Source organism: Protomyctophum bolini, assembly GCF_963924005.1.
Source record: "Protomyctophum bolini genome assembly, chromosome: 5".
Lineage (NCBI taxonomy): Eukaryota > Metazoa > Chordata > Actinopteri > Myctophiformes > Myctophidae > Protomyctophum > Protomyctophum bolini.
The window spans coordinates 21,445,564-21,464,417 of record NC_137866.1 but is presented as its reverse complement, the minus strand read 5'-3'; the positions used below and the strand labels follow the sequence as shown (position 1 = coordinate 21,464,417).

General features: G+C 43.1%; 1 protein-coding gene across 27 annotated transcripts in view; it reads left to right on the top strand.

The window, feature by feature from the left end:
• Positions 1-25: 25 nt before the first annotated feature.
• hspg2 (heparan sulfate proteoglycan 2) overlaps positions 26-18,854 on the top strand; it is a 115,977-nt gene continuing 97,148 nt past the window's right edge. For all 27 annotated transcript variants that reach the window (XR_013964133.1, XM_080764717.1, XM_080764712.1 and 24 more), the window contains exon 1: positions 26-449. Coding sequence is in view for 26 of the 27 variants with exons in the window: in XM_080764717.1 (XP_080620843.1) it covers positions 381-449 (69 nt within the window). In the remaining variant the exon portion in view is untranslated. The remainder of the gene's footprint in view (positions 450-18,854) is intronic.

Below are 18,854 nucleotides of genomic sequence, written 5' to 3'. Positions count from 1 at the left end.
TTTCAGCACTCCCCGAATTCCATTCCGCCTTTTACTCGGGGCAGAGCGCTCGTGTATGTGTATCCCAGCGTCGGACTTCTCAGTGACTTGCCCTGGCATAACAAGTCGAAGTTTTGGAGCGCAAGAGAAAGTGGAGCGACTAGTAGGCGCATTTTAAACATCGTTTTGCTTTGATTTTCACTCAGAAGAAAACACTAGAGGATCGCTAATTGTTGATGAAGTCCCACCGGGTGCGGGACGCACAGGAGCAGTTTGTTTTTCTTATAGAAAAGAACATTTAAGAAGGTGCTTACATACAACACACTACCCCAGTGGCCAGGAGCGAAGGACCTTGATTTTCCTTTCCCCAGCATTTGCAGCCTGTGCTGGGTTGGTGGAAAATGGGCACTCGGTTCCGTTCGATCTCTGGACTTATTCTCAGTTTGCTACTCTCATGCCAACTGGTAAAAGTAAGTATTTTAATTATTCTAATTTGTAATATTTTAAACTTTTTTGAAAGTGGGATTGCAATGGTGTTTTTATTCATTTTATACGCAAAGAGCTTAGAAATCAGAGCCTGCTGTCCTATTAAAGTCAAAGCACAAGTGATACTATTTTTGTTCAGTAAAATAGTGCGGTCTGGTAGTGGAGCACACTTGCAAGTGCGGGCTGAAGATTCCAAACCACACAGTAACATCAGACTATAGGCTATACTACAAAGATGCTTTTTAAAGTAATCTGACGAACTAGTCTAGGATCTCGAGTGGCGTGAAGGTGATCTAATTCTGTCCATAGAAACAAGCTATTCATAGTCGCACTGGAGTTTGCCTTGAACTTTCTCAAACTTGCACCTTACGTCACCTCACTTTAGTCAACATAAATTAATCTAGCCAAGGGAATAATAATACAAAAAACAACGTTGTAACAAAATAATAATAAACAAATGTAAATCAGGTGTTCAATGTCATGGGGCTATCCTAAATCTACTCTACTCCTGCTGGGAAATTGTCCAGTAGTACCGCTGGTATTTCCGTGGGCTACTGTTTCTGATTTGATTCAATTAACTCACACTGTGAATTTGTATGGTTTGGCATTCAGTAGCAAAATGAATCATCCTTGAGCATGAAATGGGTTCCTCTTCATATTGCTGTAGTCGGTGTTTAGGCTAGTGTATCATATGTGATATGGGATAATAGAACATTGCTCTGAGTGAGAACCATCTACCACTGGGTCTGGGATGATGGATAATGTGTGGCCTTGCACCTCTCTGCCCTCCAATGCCGGCACCAGTTGGTGTGGTTGATATTCTGTTTGCTCACAAGGAAATACTTAGAAAATGGTAGAATGTTGTTTTTTGATGATGCTTGATTGTTGATTGATTGAATACTTTATTAGTCAGAAATGTAAACGGCACAAAGGTATAGTAAGACATTGGCAAAAAGGATAACACAAAAAGGGACTATAGCAGAGAGCAGACATTGACTAAACCTTTCACCTGTCATGCAGTCATGACACATAGTCACATACTGTAGGATTCAAGGTTTACAACATCATACAGTGTTGGCCTCCAGAATAAATCAAGGGTCTTTTATTAATCATAATCACTTTTTATCTCGGTCATTTGAATGCATAGTAATTTGTCTTGGTGATATTGGTCCAAAGAGACAAAAGTTCTCAGCAGACTATAAGGACCACTCACGTGGTTGACAGTGCAAAACAGCTTATGAATGACAGGTTATTATACACAATGCATTCAACATCATATAGCTATGTGCTATCAGCCTATCAAGCAGATACCACATGATCTTATCCTCCCAATCAGTGAGATAAGATGTGAGATACATAACCTCCACAAAGTTATGCCTTAGAAATAGAAATGTGCACTCCTCTGAGTGCAGATCTCCACCAGACTGGGTTGCATACTGAGAGCTGTGTTAGTTGAGGTGCAGTCATCTATGTGTGACGGAACATATGGGTTTAAGTGAATTTGCTTTTGAGGCTGATTTAAAATAAAATCACACTTGTGAAGTGAGGGGCGCCTTTTACTGTGGCTGCCACAGAGCATACTGAAAACCAACATAAAAAGTCCATAGACTTGGCTGTCCCGGGGAGGGGGGCTGCTTAAAGCAAACATTAAACATCCATAGACTTGGCTGCCACATGACGTCACGAGTGAAAGCCAGATTTTGGAGGGGCTATCGCCGCCCCTCAAACATTGAGTGGAGGTTTTATGCCGATTGGTCCAGAGATTAGCTGTTAACAGATGGACAGACGGGAGCGAAAACATAATCCCCGCCCACAGCCGTTCCAGCCTGGCGGTAATAAAAACAAATCCCAAAATTCCAGGTGGGATGTTGCGATTGCTGTCAATGTCCAAGCTAATATTAAATGACCTGCTATGCCACAGTGTTGTTATTGGGCATAACGATAGCAGGATAATTGAATTATCTGCAACCAGGAGCATCTGTTTCTTGCATTTAGAGTTTGAACTTTGGCTGTTTGAGGCCCGCCTGACTCTGTCTCTTTGATTCAATTTAGCGTGTGTACTGGTGTTACTACGGACCTCCATTCAACCATCTGGAAGGAATGTCAAGGTCACTCAGTCACGCGATTAATTACATACATCCTGCCATGAACCATCAGTAGTACTTAATCGAGGGAGAGCACTGTATGCTCTTTAATCCCTCTTAACCTGGTGTCCCTTTTATAGGCATGTAATTACTGGTATAGGTGAACTGAACACAAGATTTTACAAAATATCAACTTTGTGATGCGACACATTATTGAGAACTTGTAGATCAGCTATTTTTTTTAAACAAATTTACTGAAAGCAGCTATGCATACAAAAATATTTGTATAGGACAGATTGTGGTGCTCCTTGCTTTGAGGCCTATCTTGATCATCATGTGAACAACAGAGCATGAGTCACTTTGTTTTCTGGTGAATGACATCAGGAGTGTGAGCAGCACTAAAGTGTCTGCAGTTGAACTGCAGACACTTTTGGATCATAGACATGTCCCAGTATAGACTGTCAGAAGTGTCCCTTACTTCATTGGGGAGGACTGGAGATCGGGGGGCGCCGGGTGCCCTGGATTCCCCTGTCTGTAGGCTGTGTGTGTCTGTGTGTGTGCCATTGTCATCTATTGTGTAACCCACCCCTTTCTCCACTGCTTACAAGCACAACTTATACAATAACATTTTGATCTTGTATAATTTGGTCTGGTGGCAGTGGGCAGGCTTGTCCATTGAAGGGAAGTCAGTATGCGCAGTGGATTGCATTCGAGGGCGTTCTACCTGGTGTTTAATTCCAATTCAGAGTCAATGAGGATTTGAAGGGGCCCTTGGAGCACAGCAGTGCAAACACCAGCTCCATTCCACAGTTTGAAGAAGGTCTATCCCCCACCCCCACCCCCCTCCGCATCCCCAAGCCCCATGGGGATAATTGGTAGAAGACTGGGCTCAGTAAACATTGCATTGTTGAGTTATAGCCTCAAGAGACAGGGTTGGTGGTGGGACACTGTTCTGAAGTGACTCGCTCTTCTTCAGGCTCACTAGGTAGGTACATATGGAGCGCAGGCTGCCCAGCAGGCGCATTGGCATTTGTTATTGACTCTGCAGTGAGGTGTGACTGGAGCCTGCCTGTGTAGAGGTCATAGAGGTGAGGACTCTGAACCCAACTCTGCTCCACAGTTCATTCAGCAGGGCCTCCTCATGATTTATTCACAGCCAAGGTTAGACACTTGAAGCACCCCCCTACCACCCCATTTCCTAAAAACCCACCGCTTTCAATTCATGACTCTTTTCTTATGCAAGTGGGCATCTCGGCTGTTCTCATGCGAGTCTGAACGTCACCCGAGCTCAGAAATGACGGGGCCAAAATTGATTGAAAGTTTACTCTCTTCAAAAGTCCATGCTTTCATGTGAATGCATCAACAGGATTGATATTTCCCGCTTGAATTCACATTTTTAATTATGTGATTACGATTGATAACAGCCTGGAAGGCCTGGGTTCGGTTTATTGAGATTAAAAGCGACCGTGTGCATTTTAGATGGGTTATCCTGCAGTACATCCCTCGCTCAAAGGGTTTGCTTTTACCGTGCCTTATCTTTGCAAACATCCCCCTTCCCTCAGATGTCTCCTCACAATACAGTGTCTTCTGTGGTTGTGGGATAGCTCTGCTTTCATGTACGTTGCTTCCATGTCTGACTGAGGGCAGACTCCAAACACAGCTGCAGCTCAGCTGGTACTGCAGAGGTGCCATGCATGTGCTAACATATTCATGTGTACACATATTCCTGGTGCTGCCTACTGCAACTAGAGACCAGCTACTTCCACTTCCTCTAGAGTCCATACTAGTGTATTCGATTTCCTTGAAACCACCTCTCTGCTGCAGCGTTTGAGCAACCCACTCATCTGTTCCTATGATACTTGACCAAACCTACAGTAGTTTCAAAGCTTAAACTCTTTATCTGTCCTGTGTTACTTTTACAATGTCTTACTTTCATCATGTGACAATTCTACATTCATATGCAAAACCATATTTGGATAATGTTATTAATTTTCTTATTTTTCTCTTTGGATGTAATTATTCTGTTCCTTCATTTTGAGTTGTGGATGTTTGGAGATCAGAGGAGGAGGTTGGCTATTTGCGTGCTTCTATTGACATCTGTGTGATGTAACACACACACACACACACACACTCTGTTGGGGATGTGCGGGTGGTACTTTAGCATAAATTATTTGATTGCTACAGTATACGTCTATACTTCGTTAGTGTTAGCAGAAAAAAGAAAACCTTAGGAGCAATTCAATACTCAGAACTGGTGGGGGGGGAATTAGCTTCAGATCAATAGGATATGTGCAGTATACATCTATAAAAAAAGAAGGCATACTGTGCTTACATTTAAAAGGAAGTTAAATCTTCTTTGCAGGCAAAGTTGTAGATTTTAGACACATTATTACTTCATGGATCAAATTAAGGCACAAGAGGCGATAATCATCCAAACTACACATTTTCATACATTATATACTACTTGAGTAGGGCACGCCTAGGCCAATATATTCCCTCCCTTTATATTACTGTTTTATGGAGCTAGAGGTGTCATAAACCAAAGTCATGAGTTCATGGAGAGGTCACAGATTGTCTTGAGGACAATGCCCTCTGTCTGTTCCAGCCTGCAACAAAGTAGTCACTAGTCAGACCCTCCCCTCAGCACCAGTCTTTTACTGAAAACTAGTCAGACCCTCCCCTCAGCACCAGTCTTTTACTGAAAACTAGTCAGACCCTCCCCTCAGCACCAGTCTTTTACTGTAAGAGTCTGGGCAGACATAGCCGCACGTTAATGACATTACTGAACACTTGTATGAGTTAACAAAGACAAATCCCATTCCCTACTATAGGAAAAAGATGAGACTCAGAGCAAGCCCTTTTCCCATACATCTCCTTATCTTTCCATTAAAAGTATTTAAGCTGAAAATCACCTAGGGGATAGGATTCACTGCGGTACCCAGCGTGCATTCTGATAGATAGAGTTGGGAAGCAGCGGCCTTTACATTTTGAATTTGATTTGGTGGGACTGATGAAAACAGACTAGCATAGAGTCTGAACAGACTGTATATAGAGTCTGTTCAGCCTCCAGCAAGCTGATGGATGTGAAACTTTTTCTATTCCAGTTCAAAGCTTGTTCTCTAACTTTTTGCGATTCATTCAAATGCTAAGTTAACGGTATTGCACTTTCGCTTTGAAAGCACTTTATTGACGTCTGTGCCTTATTGAATCCTCCCATTGTCTGTTCTAGTGGCGTTGATGTGAAGGCCCATGGGTGTTCTACTTATTGCTCAGAAGAGCTCATGCATTGTCTTGTACTATGGTTTTTCCCACCTTCTACAGATCCGCTTAACTTGCTGCCCTCATTTTCAACAAGGCTTTTTTTTGTGCGTGACGGAATGGATTTTGCGAGTGCACGTTAGTTTTTCTTCCGAGGCTTTAACACAGAGTTTGACCCTGCTGCTATCCCATAACAAATAATCCTCAATGTTTCTTATCTGGACTGACCACAGACACAGTAGTAGCCTCTCCATGCAGTCAACGCTGGGGTGTTCCCTTAACTCAGATATTACGCTTTCACAGGCAAAAGAATATATCAGATTTGGCTGTGTGCTTCTTTTTCATGTGAGACAAGCCTGTACCTGCCAAACAGAGTAGCTTCCTTTTTGTTCCATATTATGTCCTTAGGCTTGGAGCAGTTTTTCATTTGGTTTAATTCCTCAGTGTATGAGTCAAAAGACATAAAGAAAAACACTAATAATAACTTCTTATTAACTTGTCTTTCTTTGCTCCTAAAATGGGCAAGGCATGTAGCAGCAGATGGTCCTTTTACCGATGTACCTCAGCCTCTTGGGCTGCCTATATGACAGTCAGTTCAGTTTTGTTCAGTTGAGATGTTCATGTACTGTATCATTTCTCCCCCAACCATATATCTCAAAACCTCCCAATGTATGAATGAGCCATTGTAAAGCGCTTTGAACACTTGGAAAAGCGCTTAAAATGCAATTCATTACATTTTATTAAAACCTAATTTGTGTGGCACATGATGCCGGAAATAGCCTGCAAGATTGTGAGTAGCTGGCGCCTCAGCTCGTGACGGCACTGTGCTGACACAGAATATCGGTACAATAGGTGTACAGTAACGGTACAGTAACCGTGTCACAGCAAAAGGTTGGGCAAACAGGTAACTTTTGAAGCCACTGCCAAAATATGTCTCAGTTTGTCTCTGAGTTGACCTGCTCAGTGCTCATGCTCTCATGTCAGCACATGAGCCCCTCCTCCTCTGCCCCTTTCTCATGCTGCACTGAAGAGGCCCACTGGAGAGGTAGGAGATAAAACTCCTGTGAGAGCAACACCGCTCTGTTCTGTGTTAGCATGTCAGCAGCTGTACCATCAGACATAACAACTCATTCTCTTTGCTGCGCATGCAGTGCACTACACACGCATGCACATGCCCAAGCACGCACACGTGCGCACACACACACACACACACACACACACACACACACACACACACACACACACACACACACACAAACACTCACTCACACCTTTCTTTCTTTCCCCTCATCTGCACCCACCCCTTTTTACTCTAGCACTGTTCTTAGTACTGTTTTTAGTAGATACACTGTACTGTTGCTACCTGAGTTGTTGCGAACACCCGTATCTTGGCTTTCGTATCTTATCATCTTTGTTCATTTCCTGCCCTGGCTGCATGATCGCCTCTGTCAACGTGCAACACTTCACCATACCCTGAAGAACAAGGGTGGAGGAAATATATCTTTTAGAGAAGTGCCAGTGGTTCTCAAACTAGGGTCAGGGGTCCTCAGGAAAAAGGTCTGAACCACGTCTGTGGTTCAGACGTGGGCAGGATCCCATTGTTTTAGTGCAGTGATTTGTGATGGTCCGAGACTTTCTGGCCTTTTGCTCAATTGTCATCCTGTTGAGGAAATGAAACCTGGAATTATCTGCAGGACAAGAGGAGCACATGCACTTCCCCCGGAGCAAAGTTTACTCAGGCTTTCCTGTGTGCATGTCCTGTCCCATACATACCAACAGTAATAACCCGCCATATTTGTTGTGTTTCCGCCGTTCCCACCCACCCCAACTTTTGTCTCCTTCACTCCTAAGCTTATGCTCTCTCTGAGCCTCTGAGGTATGTTTGGATTTGAAAATCTCTGAATCTTCAATCATGTCTATCTTCCTTTGAGTCATTCCTGTCTTACCAATAAAACTTTTATATACCTCCCCTGCACCTTTAGTAAACCCCTCATATAGAGTAAACATGCTGGGAATGGGACATTTTGTTTTGATGTCTTCCAGAGAGAAATATAATTCACTTGGAGTGGCTGCCATCTGTTCAGAGATGTTGGTGTCAAAACTGCACAGAAGCACCCATACGTTTTTTTTCACTTGGCAAATAATGTGTTGGAAATAGAAATTCATAAATTCTCTTGGACTTCATCGCAAAGAGCCTTGCCAATTCCACAACCCGTTGTTATTATTCCTCTCACAGTAAGGTTGTGATATTTGCAGTTCTGTTTCAGCTGAGAGGACCTGTTTGCTTGGTAATATTTTCCATCCAGGTTCGTTGACTTTGATGTTGCAAGCCAAACTATCTCATCGTGGAAAAGCTCTTTGATTGAAATACACTTATTCACATACTCTATTTCTAATGAAAATATAATTTAAGTTGTATATCAAATCGCAGAGATATGTAGAACAATATATATATATATATAGTTTTGGCTATAAGCAGAGAACATGTTTTTCTAGATAATCTTTTAGCCCTGTTAGCAGCAGATCTTTGTGTCGGTTGGTTGGTCTGTCCCAGTGTAATCTAGTAAGAGAGTTGCGACACGCTTTGATCTCGCCGCAAAGCGGGTGCCTATGGGCTATAGTTCCAAACATTGGAACTATCCCATTAAGATAGAATGAGCACTTTCCACATTCCATTGTTACCATGGGAGTCGACGCTAGTGTCGCCACTCTCTTACTCTCTTACTTTGGTCGGTGCATCCTACACATAGAACAACATATCTCAAAAAGTTCCAGATGGATTGTCATGAACTTTGCTGTGTACCTTCATAATATAATCCAAAGAAGATGGCTCCTACTGATTTTGGTGACCCCATGGTCCTTCCGCTAACATCACCATTGCCAAAAATGTCTACTTTCTCATAGTTCATTAATAATAATAAGATGATCTTTAGCTGTGAACCTTCACAGTTCCCACTCTGCAGATAATGAACCGTACTGGTTTTGGCCTAAGGTGGTGGCACCCACAGGCCAAAATGTCAAATTTGCACATAATACTGTATATCTCATAATGTTGGCAGATACAGGATGAATCCTATTGATTTTGAAGACCCTGTGGCCTTTCTCAGCACCCCCTTCAGACAATACCAGATAAATTACCAGATTTAGTTGTACAACACTATACTGGAGACGTGCGAAGCACATTAAATTACCACAAATTTCACACTAACCAGATTTCGGGGGGTGTGTGGTTTGTTGTGAAACAGGGAGATGCTGGAGCAGATTGATAGATGTTGTGAGAATGTTTGGGAGGGAAAATCTATCCGTTGATAAGCAGGGAATGTGAATTCACCAGATAAAAATCGCAACTTGGTGCACCATACTGGTTACTACAAACTCATTACTTTATGTTCTAAGTTCAGACACTTTGTCAAATGTAGTCATTAGGAAACGGTTTCCGTATCTTCGCCATATAAGGATTTCGGATAGAAAAGTTTCCCTACTTGAGTCAATCCAATGAAAATATTGACACACAGGCTTCACGCCCTAACCAACTCACTGATTTGAGTACTGTAGCTTAGCATCCATGTTTGACAGTGTTCTAGATATAGAATAGTCAACCCAATACCTGGCAGGCTTGGTTGAAGGCTGGATGTTGGCCATGTCGGTTAGGCAAAGGGAATTTCTGTGGTTTCTTACAAAAGTGGACGTATATAATTTTCTCTGCACCCAAACCATCTGTTGATTCCCGGGACTCAGCTGTTATACAAATACACTCTGTTTTAGGGCTGGCTTATCTAGTTCCGATTAGTGCCTTTCATCTGTTCATCGGGGAGAACAGGAAGGCACTCGCTTTATATGGAGTACAATTACAGCTACCATGTATTCATCTTCTGGGAAAACTAATCACTGCCTTCCTTCAAAACCGAGACCGTTAGAATAGAGATGAAATATGTCATCGATGTATCACAAACAAATGAAGTTCACAGTAATTAGCCAGTGACCACTGAGAATGTGCTCACCAGTCACCACATCACATTACTGTGATGGGACTGACCTATTGTGTTATATACAAACCAGCTGTTGATCATTTGCAGATGTAGTTTGTTCACAGACATGACAGATCATGGCGGTGATTGATTGGCATCACTGGCGGAGGGAATGTCCCACGGGCCTTGATGCGAGATTGACAGCCCATGCCGCTCCCACCCTCCCCCCCTATTACCCCCCCCCCCCCCCCCGCTGTGAACACCGAACGGGACCGTACCACTAAAACCCTCAAATGTTGCTCAGCTGCAGCTTACCCGAGGCAATGCATATACTGTACATACTGTAGGCTCACAGGTTACATATCGAAATATAGCTCCGTAACCATTCCAAACGGAGCTAATCGAAATACTGCAGGGTTTAGGCTGCCACTCACATGTAGTTGTGCCTGCCGTCTGTGGCGGTGACAATGAATGGGACAGCTTCGAGATTCTGGAAAGTTGATTAAGTACAGTCTCAAGTGGTAAAGTCAACGTTGGCAACTTGGCATGTGTTCATCTTTGTGTTTACTGTTGTTGTCTTTCACCGGTATGCGACTTCACTCACCTCCTCCACTCAGTGTGGATGGAGCTGTTGTGTTTGTTGTGGTTCCATTTCCAATGCCACCTTTACTCCATCTATCTTGCCCTCTCTTTTGAAAGGGTCTGTGGTTCTTTTGTTCCTTTATGTCTTGTTTTGACTGTTCAAAGAATCAAAACTCAACTTTACCAACCAGACGACTGCAGAGTCTGCAGTGCTAAAACTGTTCACAGCAACACCGGACAGACCGGAGCGAACACTTCTGTACTCTCTCTGTAACGTGCAGCCAGACGAGCCAGTAAAGCAGCGGAAACACTCTTTCCGGCGAAGGGCCCTTCACAATAAAGCGTCTGCCTTTATACCTCCCAATGAACTATATTTTACACTGGTTAATATTGACAGGAAATGTAGTCTTAGTCGCGGTAACTTAACAGCATGTGTTTGTTGGACAGAGAGCCAGAGAGAGAGAGAGAGAGTTTACAGTGTACTACGGTTACGGTAGGAGTGGCCGCCGGGCCCCCTGATGCAACTGCTTCCCCTGCTTCCCCTACTGTATATCTCCGCGCCTGATTGGCATCCATTTATGAGTAATCTTTAGAATTATTTTCTTGATCTTCAGTTTAACAATTTAATCTATTGGATGTGCTCATCTGTGCTGAGGATCCTGACCACTCTTGTTGATTTTTCCCCCACTAGTTCATATCCATCTCATCACCTCTTCTCGCCAAGTGGTGCAATTATTGCTTTTAAAAGGGGTAATTAAATGGTTCTTCCCCTGAACTGAGGGCCTGTGTGATTTATTGTAGACTGTAAGTGCTTGCAGGAGGTTGTTTCATCAATGCCAGGATGAAGGGACCCTGTCCTCTGCACAGGTTTCCCCTGGTGGGCCACTATTATCACACTGTCCTTGGGCACAAAGGATGGAGACAGGGCTACACAGGGGCCTAGATTTGGCACGAAGACGAGACTGTAGTCAAGATTCCCTGGCACAGACACAAGGTCTGCGCTTGTGGGCACATATCTAACTTCAGTCTGTTTCACCAGGGATTCCATGCTGCGAGGGAGAATGAATGGAAAACCAATTTCAGAAATATCAGAACAGACAAGTTTGTTCATGGCCAATGACAGCCAGGTAGCATTTATCTTCACAGTCAATTCAACCATGAGATGAGTGCAATGTCTCTGAGAGCCAGTCTGCACTATTCATCCATCTGGCCAGGAAAGGTTGGAGCTGTGCGAAGGAGTGAATATTTACTCACATGATTGTATTGGGGAAATACAATGCAACCTCCACCTCAGAGTCAGAGGTGCTTTAGATTATCTGAACAAAAGCTTGTATTCTTACAGTGTCATTACAGGCTGAGGTGGCACAGCTTTATATAGAGAATGGAATGCAGGATCTGAAGCAGTGACGTAAGCTTGCTGGTGAAAGCTGAGGCGCAAATTATCTTCTTTCTTCCCTTTTTCCCTTGAAAGGTCATGAACTGGCTTGTGCTGGCTTGTCTGTTAGCAGTGGTGATGAGTCACATGTGGAGCAGAGTGCAGTTAGTTTCACTGCCTTCTCTCTTACCTGGCCGACTGTCTGATCAACCACTAGAGTTCAGTGCATTTTCACAAGGACACAACAGAGCCTGTAATTACCTCTTATTATAGTAGGAAATGAATCCATCACATCTGCTTCCAATGAATGGGCAGGCTAGCCCTCCTGCTGTCTTGTATCGTTGCATAAACCTCTGGCAAACAGATGTCTTTGTAGGTGTAAGAGCACCTTCAAATTAGGGCCGGCCTTTGAATTACGAGGACAGGTGAAATGTGTCTGTCGACCACTGAGAGGTGGATGTTCTCAGACTTTGTTTATGGTTTGCCTGATCATGGCCTTAAAGCAGTGGTGTCCAAACTTTGGGGGGCCATATTAGAAAATATTAATACACCCAGGGGCCAACTACATAATTTAGCTTCGGATTTAAACGATTCTATTCAACTGTCATCAATATTTAATAGCAATGGTCTTTTGTCAGGTCTGTGCTGTGAACAAAAAGTGTATCTCAGCCTTTGTTTCAGCCTTACGTCACATTACTAGTGTAACCAAGCAAACAAGGTAAAATAAATGAATAAATACAACGAACAAGGAACACTGACAAATTATACTCTGGGAAATCCCCAGGTTAAAAAACTTTAATGTAAAAATGTCACATACTGTAGGGCGGGCCGTTCATAATACAATTCAGGTATGAAGCTGCGGGCCGTATAAAATCCGCCCCTGGGCCGCATTTGGCCTGCGGGCCGCACTTTGGACACAGCTGCCTTAAGGTCTGCTAGCTGGCCAATTGCATCCTCCTGAGTGTACATATAGCCGGAACTATTTATGATATTATTAAGTGTAAATTATTCATCTCCTGTGCTCTCTATGCTCTCCATTTAGAGGGTTAAGCCCAAACCACACCAATGCAACTCAATGAGTTGCATTTGTGTGGTTTACCTTAAAAACCGTTTTGTCCCAACCCGACCATTTGGTGTGGTTTGGGCTTTAGAGAGCTAAAACAGGTTAGAAAGAACCAAAACTTTCAATTTAACAGTGATTTAACAGTCATAATTGAAGACAGAAGGGTTTATGGACAGAACAATATATCTTCTAACATTGCATGTTAATGTTGTGGAACAAACACTGAAACATGTGCAAGGATATATAGATGTCATGGGACAACAAATCTACTAGCTCACGTCTCATGCTGAAATTCGTTCTGAGCTTGTAGATCTGCTAATTAGAGTACAGACTCCCGTGGGACTCCAGTCAATGAAATATATGGTTTAATTGCTTAAAGTGCCAGTGGGCCCATGGGGTTCATGTCTGTATTGACCGGCCTCAGTAAAAGTTGCTGGTTCCAATTACCGGACGCCGGTGGGGCTTTTGCTCATTAGTTCAGACACAACCACAGCGGAATATTTCTGAGGACCTTCCGTTTCTGCCGGTGTTTAACCGGCATATATGAAATGCAAGGCTTACATCATGCCTCTCGCTGTGCATGTTCAAGCAATCAAGCTTCTTTCTCCGCCAGCAGGATGTGAATGACTAATGTAAGTCACAGTATCAATATATCCCGCGTTCAAGCTTGTTTATAGTGAACCAGTTTGTTTATATTACTGAATGCTGTGTTTTCATTTTTCTTATTGTTCCAAGCTCTTTAAAAAGGTGTGGTTTATTTTGGGGCTTGGAAGGAGAGGAAGAGCAGAGCATGTAAGCGAGGGAAATGTTTAATTTAGCACTGGGGTTTTATCTGGCTTGCCTTTACTGTATAGACCCAGCAGGCGTGGTCCAGTCTGGGGGAATTCCTTCCTCTGAGTTCATGCGGGACAATGGGATTGTTGTCAGGATAATAGAAAGGGAAGGCTCTCTTATCTCACTTACTGTCCAAACATTAGTGTCACTATTGTGTTCTGTTTCACCGGCTGGAAACGGAACACTTAAATGTCTCCTGTGAGACATTCATTCAAGTCTCTCATTGTGCTGACGAAGATCTTTCAGGTCAAATCATTAAATTACTTTGGTTCGCAAAAAAACCAAAAAAAGCCACATTGTCGGCCAGACACCTTGTAATCTCCATAATAGTATATTATTTTCTGCCATATATATATATATATACTTTTGCACTTTGTATGAGTGCAAAAGTAGAGAAAATAGCAGATCTACATGCATCTACATGAAAAATCACCTAATAATGATATGCTCAAAATAGAGCCGCCAGGTTGAAAGTGGTTTAAATCTTTCCATTTCATGAAAGGTAATGCTGTTGTCTGTTGGACATACAGGATTTCCACTCAACAGCAACAACATCTTTTGCAAGGAATTGGGTGTAGAGTTGTACTTGAGTCCCGTTGGTGTCTTTTATGAAGCTATCTTTGTTCCAGACTGGATATAGCCACGGTAATCAAAGTATGACTCAACACAGGTGTACCCACATCACTGTATACAGTACCTACCTTTCAGTCTGTCAGGTAGACTGATCCCCTCAGGGAAATGGTCTAGACAGTAAGAATCTTTAGTCTTTGTAATTGGTCAACGTCATTTTGCTGTTAGAAGACAAATATGGCATGCTACTGTATCTTAATGTCTAACCATGAGCACTGCTGCAATACTTTAATGGGGCAATATCCCTCAATTAAAGATCTTACATGAAAATAACTCGGGCATTACCTATGGATGGAAATGCAACCTGTCATGCTGCCTACAAGGTTAGGTTTGATTATGATTTATTTGGATGTAGGCTATTTGGAGGTACCTGACGAAGATCTTTCAGGTCAAATCATTTAATTACTTAGGTTTGCAAAAGAAAAAAAGCCAGTGTGTGTACACTCTTTGTATTTGCATGTATTAACATGGTTTACTTATGCCGTTTAAGATCTGGATGGCAGCCAAGTGAAATAGTGAATGATGCACTGACATCTAATTTCACAGTCCTTTGTTGACCTTGGACAAGAGTGGTGGTTATCTCCCATCCAACAGCTTTTCCCCCGTCCTAATTCATAACCATATCTTTATCCTGCACTCTCGGTTTGCTTATCCAGAGTCTGCACTTACCCTCACTCAAAGCTTGGCTGGGCTTTTCCTTCTTGTTTGTAAAACTGGATGGATTAACAACAGCGTGAGGAGCGTATACTCCTTGTGCAAAAGTTCTACTGTTTAAACAACAGCTGCCAAGACTTGTTAAAAGTTTACGCCACTTTTAGCCAATTTATATTTCTCATAAAAACCACCTCAGTAACAAGAAGGAGGATTGTCTCTTTGGGTCCTTACATACACTAGAACTCCTCCGCCCCGATTTATTAGCTTGCAAAGGTGTAGAATTGTTGTCACAGGCCGCACAATAAAAAAACAATAGTTGATATCATGGGAGGAAACATGAGCAAGACCTTTTAGCCATTATTAGTGTAAAATAAGGTGTAAAATTGGCGTATTCTGACCCCAGCCAAGGTACTCTGCACCTGGTGAAACCCATCCTTCACAACACACTGGGATCCTCCAGGATTCTCCACCACGACCCAGCCTCCAGAAGAGATAATCCCATGGTTCGCCACTGCCCAGCTCCTTGATCCTTTGTCAGAGGGTGACAGGGGGAGTCTAAATCCAAGGGTTTAATGGAGAGAATGGAGATGGTTAGAGCCAATCAGAGACGAGGCATTTCGTGCAGACAAAGTGGGCACCTGATCCCCTCTCTCACAGGCTAAAACCAAATAAGTGGCTTCAGGAATGTTTCCCATTTCCCTGCTTTAAAGTGACGTTAAAGAGCCAACACTCGCTAGCATTTTTGGGGCGAGTGGTTAAGATTTGCCATGATCCTTGAGTTGGGGGGAAATAAATCACTTCCTTTGCTAAACATGGAAGCGAACCTGGAGAAAAGTCCCTTGTTAGGTTAATGCTTGAGGTCACAGCTTGCTAGCTAAAGCATGGGTGGATTTTCTTCATAACATTCATGACTATCTTTGGTCATTAAATACAAGTGGATCATAGTCGTATATCTCTAAAATGTTGACGAATAATGGAAGCGTTAAGGGCAATGGAAAACTTAATGTCATTCAACCCTGAATCTCCGAATCTGTAATGCATTTTCTCTACCCAAATAAGCTCTAAAGGCCTGGTAGATCTCACTGTGTCTAAGACTGAACTGTTTAACTTTAAAGGCATGCGGAATCCATTTTTGTGTGTGTTGTTGCACTGATGTGGGTGTGCCACTGTGCTGAGCAATGGTTGGCTGTGTCGCTGCCACTTCAAGCCTGGCTTTCTTCAGCGTTTATGGGTTCTGGTCCACTGTTGCTAACCTCAAATGGGGAGGCGTGAGGAACATTGCCCTGCAGCCAGCTAGCCCATACTGTAGTGAGTCTTTGTATAAAGGCAGATCTGGAAACTCTTTGGGGTAGCAGCACGTTCTGGAAGGTTTTGGACAAAAGCATCTTTGAATAATATGTTGGCCAAATTGGTTTCACATTCCGTTTCAAACGTACATAGCCTGGGTTCCGTGGATTTGTTTTGTCACTCGAGTCAAGCACAAAAAGTAAGAAAGTAAAAAGCGTTTTTCTCCTTTGTGGAGCGCCGATACCTCCGTTGGTTGTTGCTGGTGGTTACAATACATGTGTGTGTGGTTCGGTTCAATCTGTGGAGCTCCACTCCAGCAGCACTGAACTGCACCATTTCGCCTCTAGTGGCTCCAATGAAGATCGCCCATCGTTATAAATTAATAATCTTTGATATATCTATGCCGGGCTGCACTTCCTGGTTGCCTATAGGATCTCTTCGTCTACTTTGGTATTTCGCGCATTTGACTGGCCCCTGGCCTCACGATGATCCCGCCTAGTGTAAACGTAGGGATTGTATTAAATCATAACGCAGAGTAAAGCAACAATATAAACCTATCACTTCTCTGAGGTGGGGGACATTTGAAATGCCACCACACGTGTGCTGGCAGACTCAGAATGGTGTAACCTCCCCCCCCCCCCCAGCCCAGGCCAGTTGTACACACACCCAACAGGGCCTCTGATTCTAAAGGAGGGTGTAATAACACCTGCAGCTACGCAGCTCCTGAGGTATTTTTATCGGCCAGAGGAATTCCACCTCTGTTCTCCCCTGGCATCTATAGATGCAAGAGGAGGAGGAGGAGGAGGAGGAGGTGCAGGGAAGCTTCTGCAAGTCACCTGACCGATCGATTCCTCCACACTGTCTCCCCCTCGCTGCACTTAACACTGCTTTCTCTGAGGCTCTGTCCGTAAACAATAAAATGGATAAATAACCCAATTAGGCCTGAAAGAATATATATTCAAAGATGTGTGCCGCATTTTCACGATTTTTCTAAAATAGCAGACCTACAAGCTCGTAGCGCGCCACTCGGTGGCACGCTATGAGCTTGTAGATCTGCTATTTTTCAATAGCTAAAGTATAACAAAATGCTTAGTTAAAACACCAAAAGGGGTTCCCGTCCAGAACCTTAACAGGATTTAGCTGTGTAAATAACAACATAGACCTGCATAATTAAATCGATAACTCATTGTGTGTTTGGGATGCATGCAAATGACACAGGAATGATTGCATATTAAGACTTTAGCTCTGTTCTTATAGAACTGATCCAGTCAGCTCCTCCAACTTTAACGCTGCATGCTGTACTCCTGTATGCAAATGCATACAAAATGTCACCATTAACGTGAGCAATATGAACGTGAGCAATATGCTAGCATAGGAAACTGTAGGAAGATGGTGAAAGCATGAATGGTATATTGTATTCATTGTTGTGCCACTGATGACATTCTTCTGCCACAGCAAATTGAACGGTGAAGACATTGGTGGGAATTCATTAGCCGTATTTGTTTTTTATATATTGTTGTTTGTAGTGATTGTGAATGTGATTGCATGAAATTGTTGAGCCATAGTTTGAAAGTACACCCCACGTCATGAATAAATGAATCATGTCCGACTCCTTATAGAAAGAGGAGAGACAAAACACGAGGAACAATACAAACTTTGTTGCTGTCGTTTGACCGTCAAATAACAGGAAGAAATGTTTGTGTTTGTGTGTTTTCCTGCTACGTTGGTGGTCACTTCTGACATCACCTTTCACCACCGTTTTGCAATGGCCCTCTTTTAGGATGCTATATGGGAGTATTAAAAGAAATGAGAGTAGAAGATGAGCTGATTCTGCCAATCAAAGGAAATAATTAAATTACACGGTGTGCGTCTGTGTGTGCGTGGTGTGCGTGCGTATATAGACTACCGGCAGTTTCTCTAGTACACACATAAAATCTAATTAAAGTAACACTCTGGCACTTCATGATTGAAAAACACTTTAATTATCGTTCTCTGCGAGATATATGGCCGTCGTCCCTTGCCCTTGGATATATTAGTCAGACCAGATATGATTTCTCCTCCTCGGTCGTGGTGGTGTGTTTCCCATGGTGCACACACAGGTTCACAAACAGCTGTCAAGGTAGTTTCCAGTGGGGAGGATGGATGGGTTGCGTGGGATCTCTTGAAAGAGACGGATAACCTCTGAATACCCTCTCAACTTCCTCCCAAATTTCCAGACCTTTGCACTTTGATGATCTTGTCAAAATCAGACCTACTTTAAGTAGCTTTTGTGCCGTGCAGTGCCGAAACATCTGGAGAGCACCGTCACTTCGTCTCCTGGCTATAATCCCTGTTATATTTTCATTAATGAAAGAAAGTTTTGGCCATGTTTGTTCTTCTCAAGGCCTCACTCATCAGTGTTGTAAGAGTTAAAAGAGCATTGTAGGGAAAAGTAGAGGGGAGGGGAAAGAAATAGAAGAGTCTTTGATGTGTAGATGGTGTTTAACAAAGAGGGCAGCTCGGCTAGCAGCAGGTTTTGTTGTGATGTCCCGAGCAGAAAGAACATCTCAGGTTTCCAAAACAAAGGCTGTTCACAAACTCATGGCTTCAGATGCTCAACATGTCGGAGCTGCTTAGCGTTCCAAAAAACCTCACCATGTACCCCCGGCTAATTC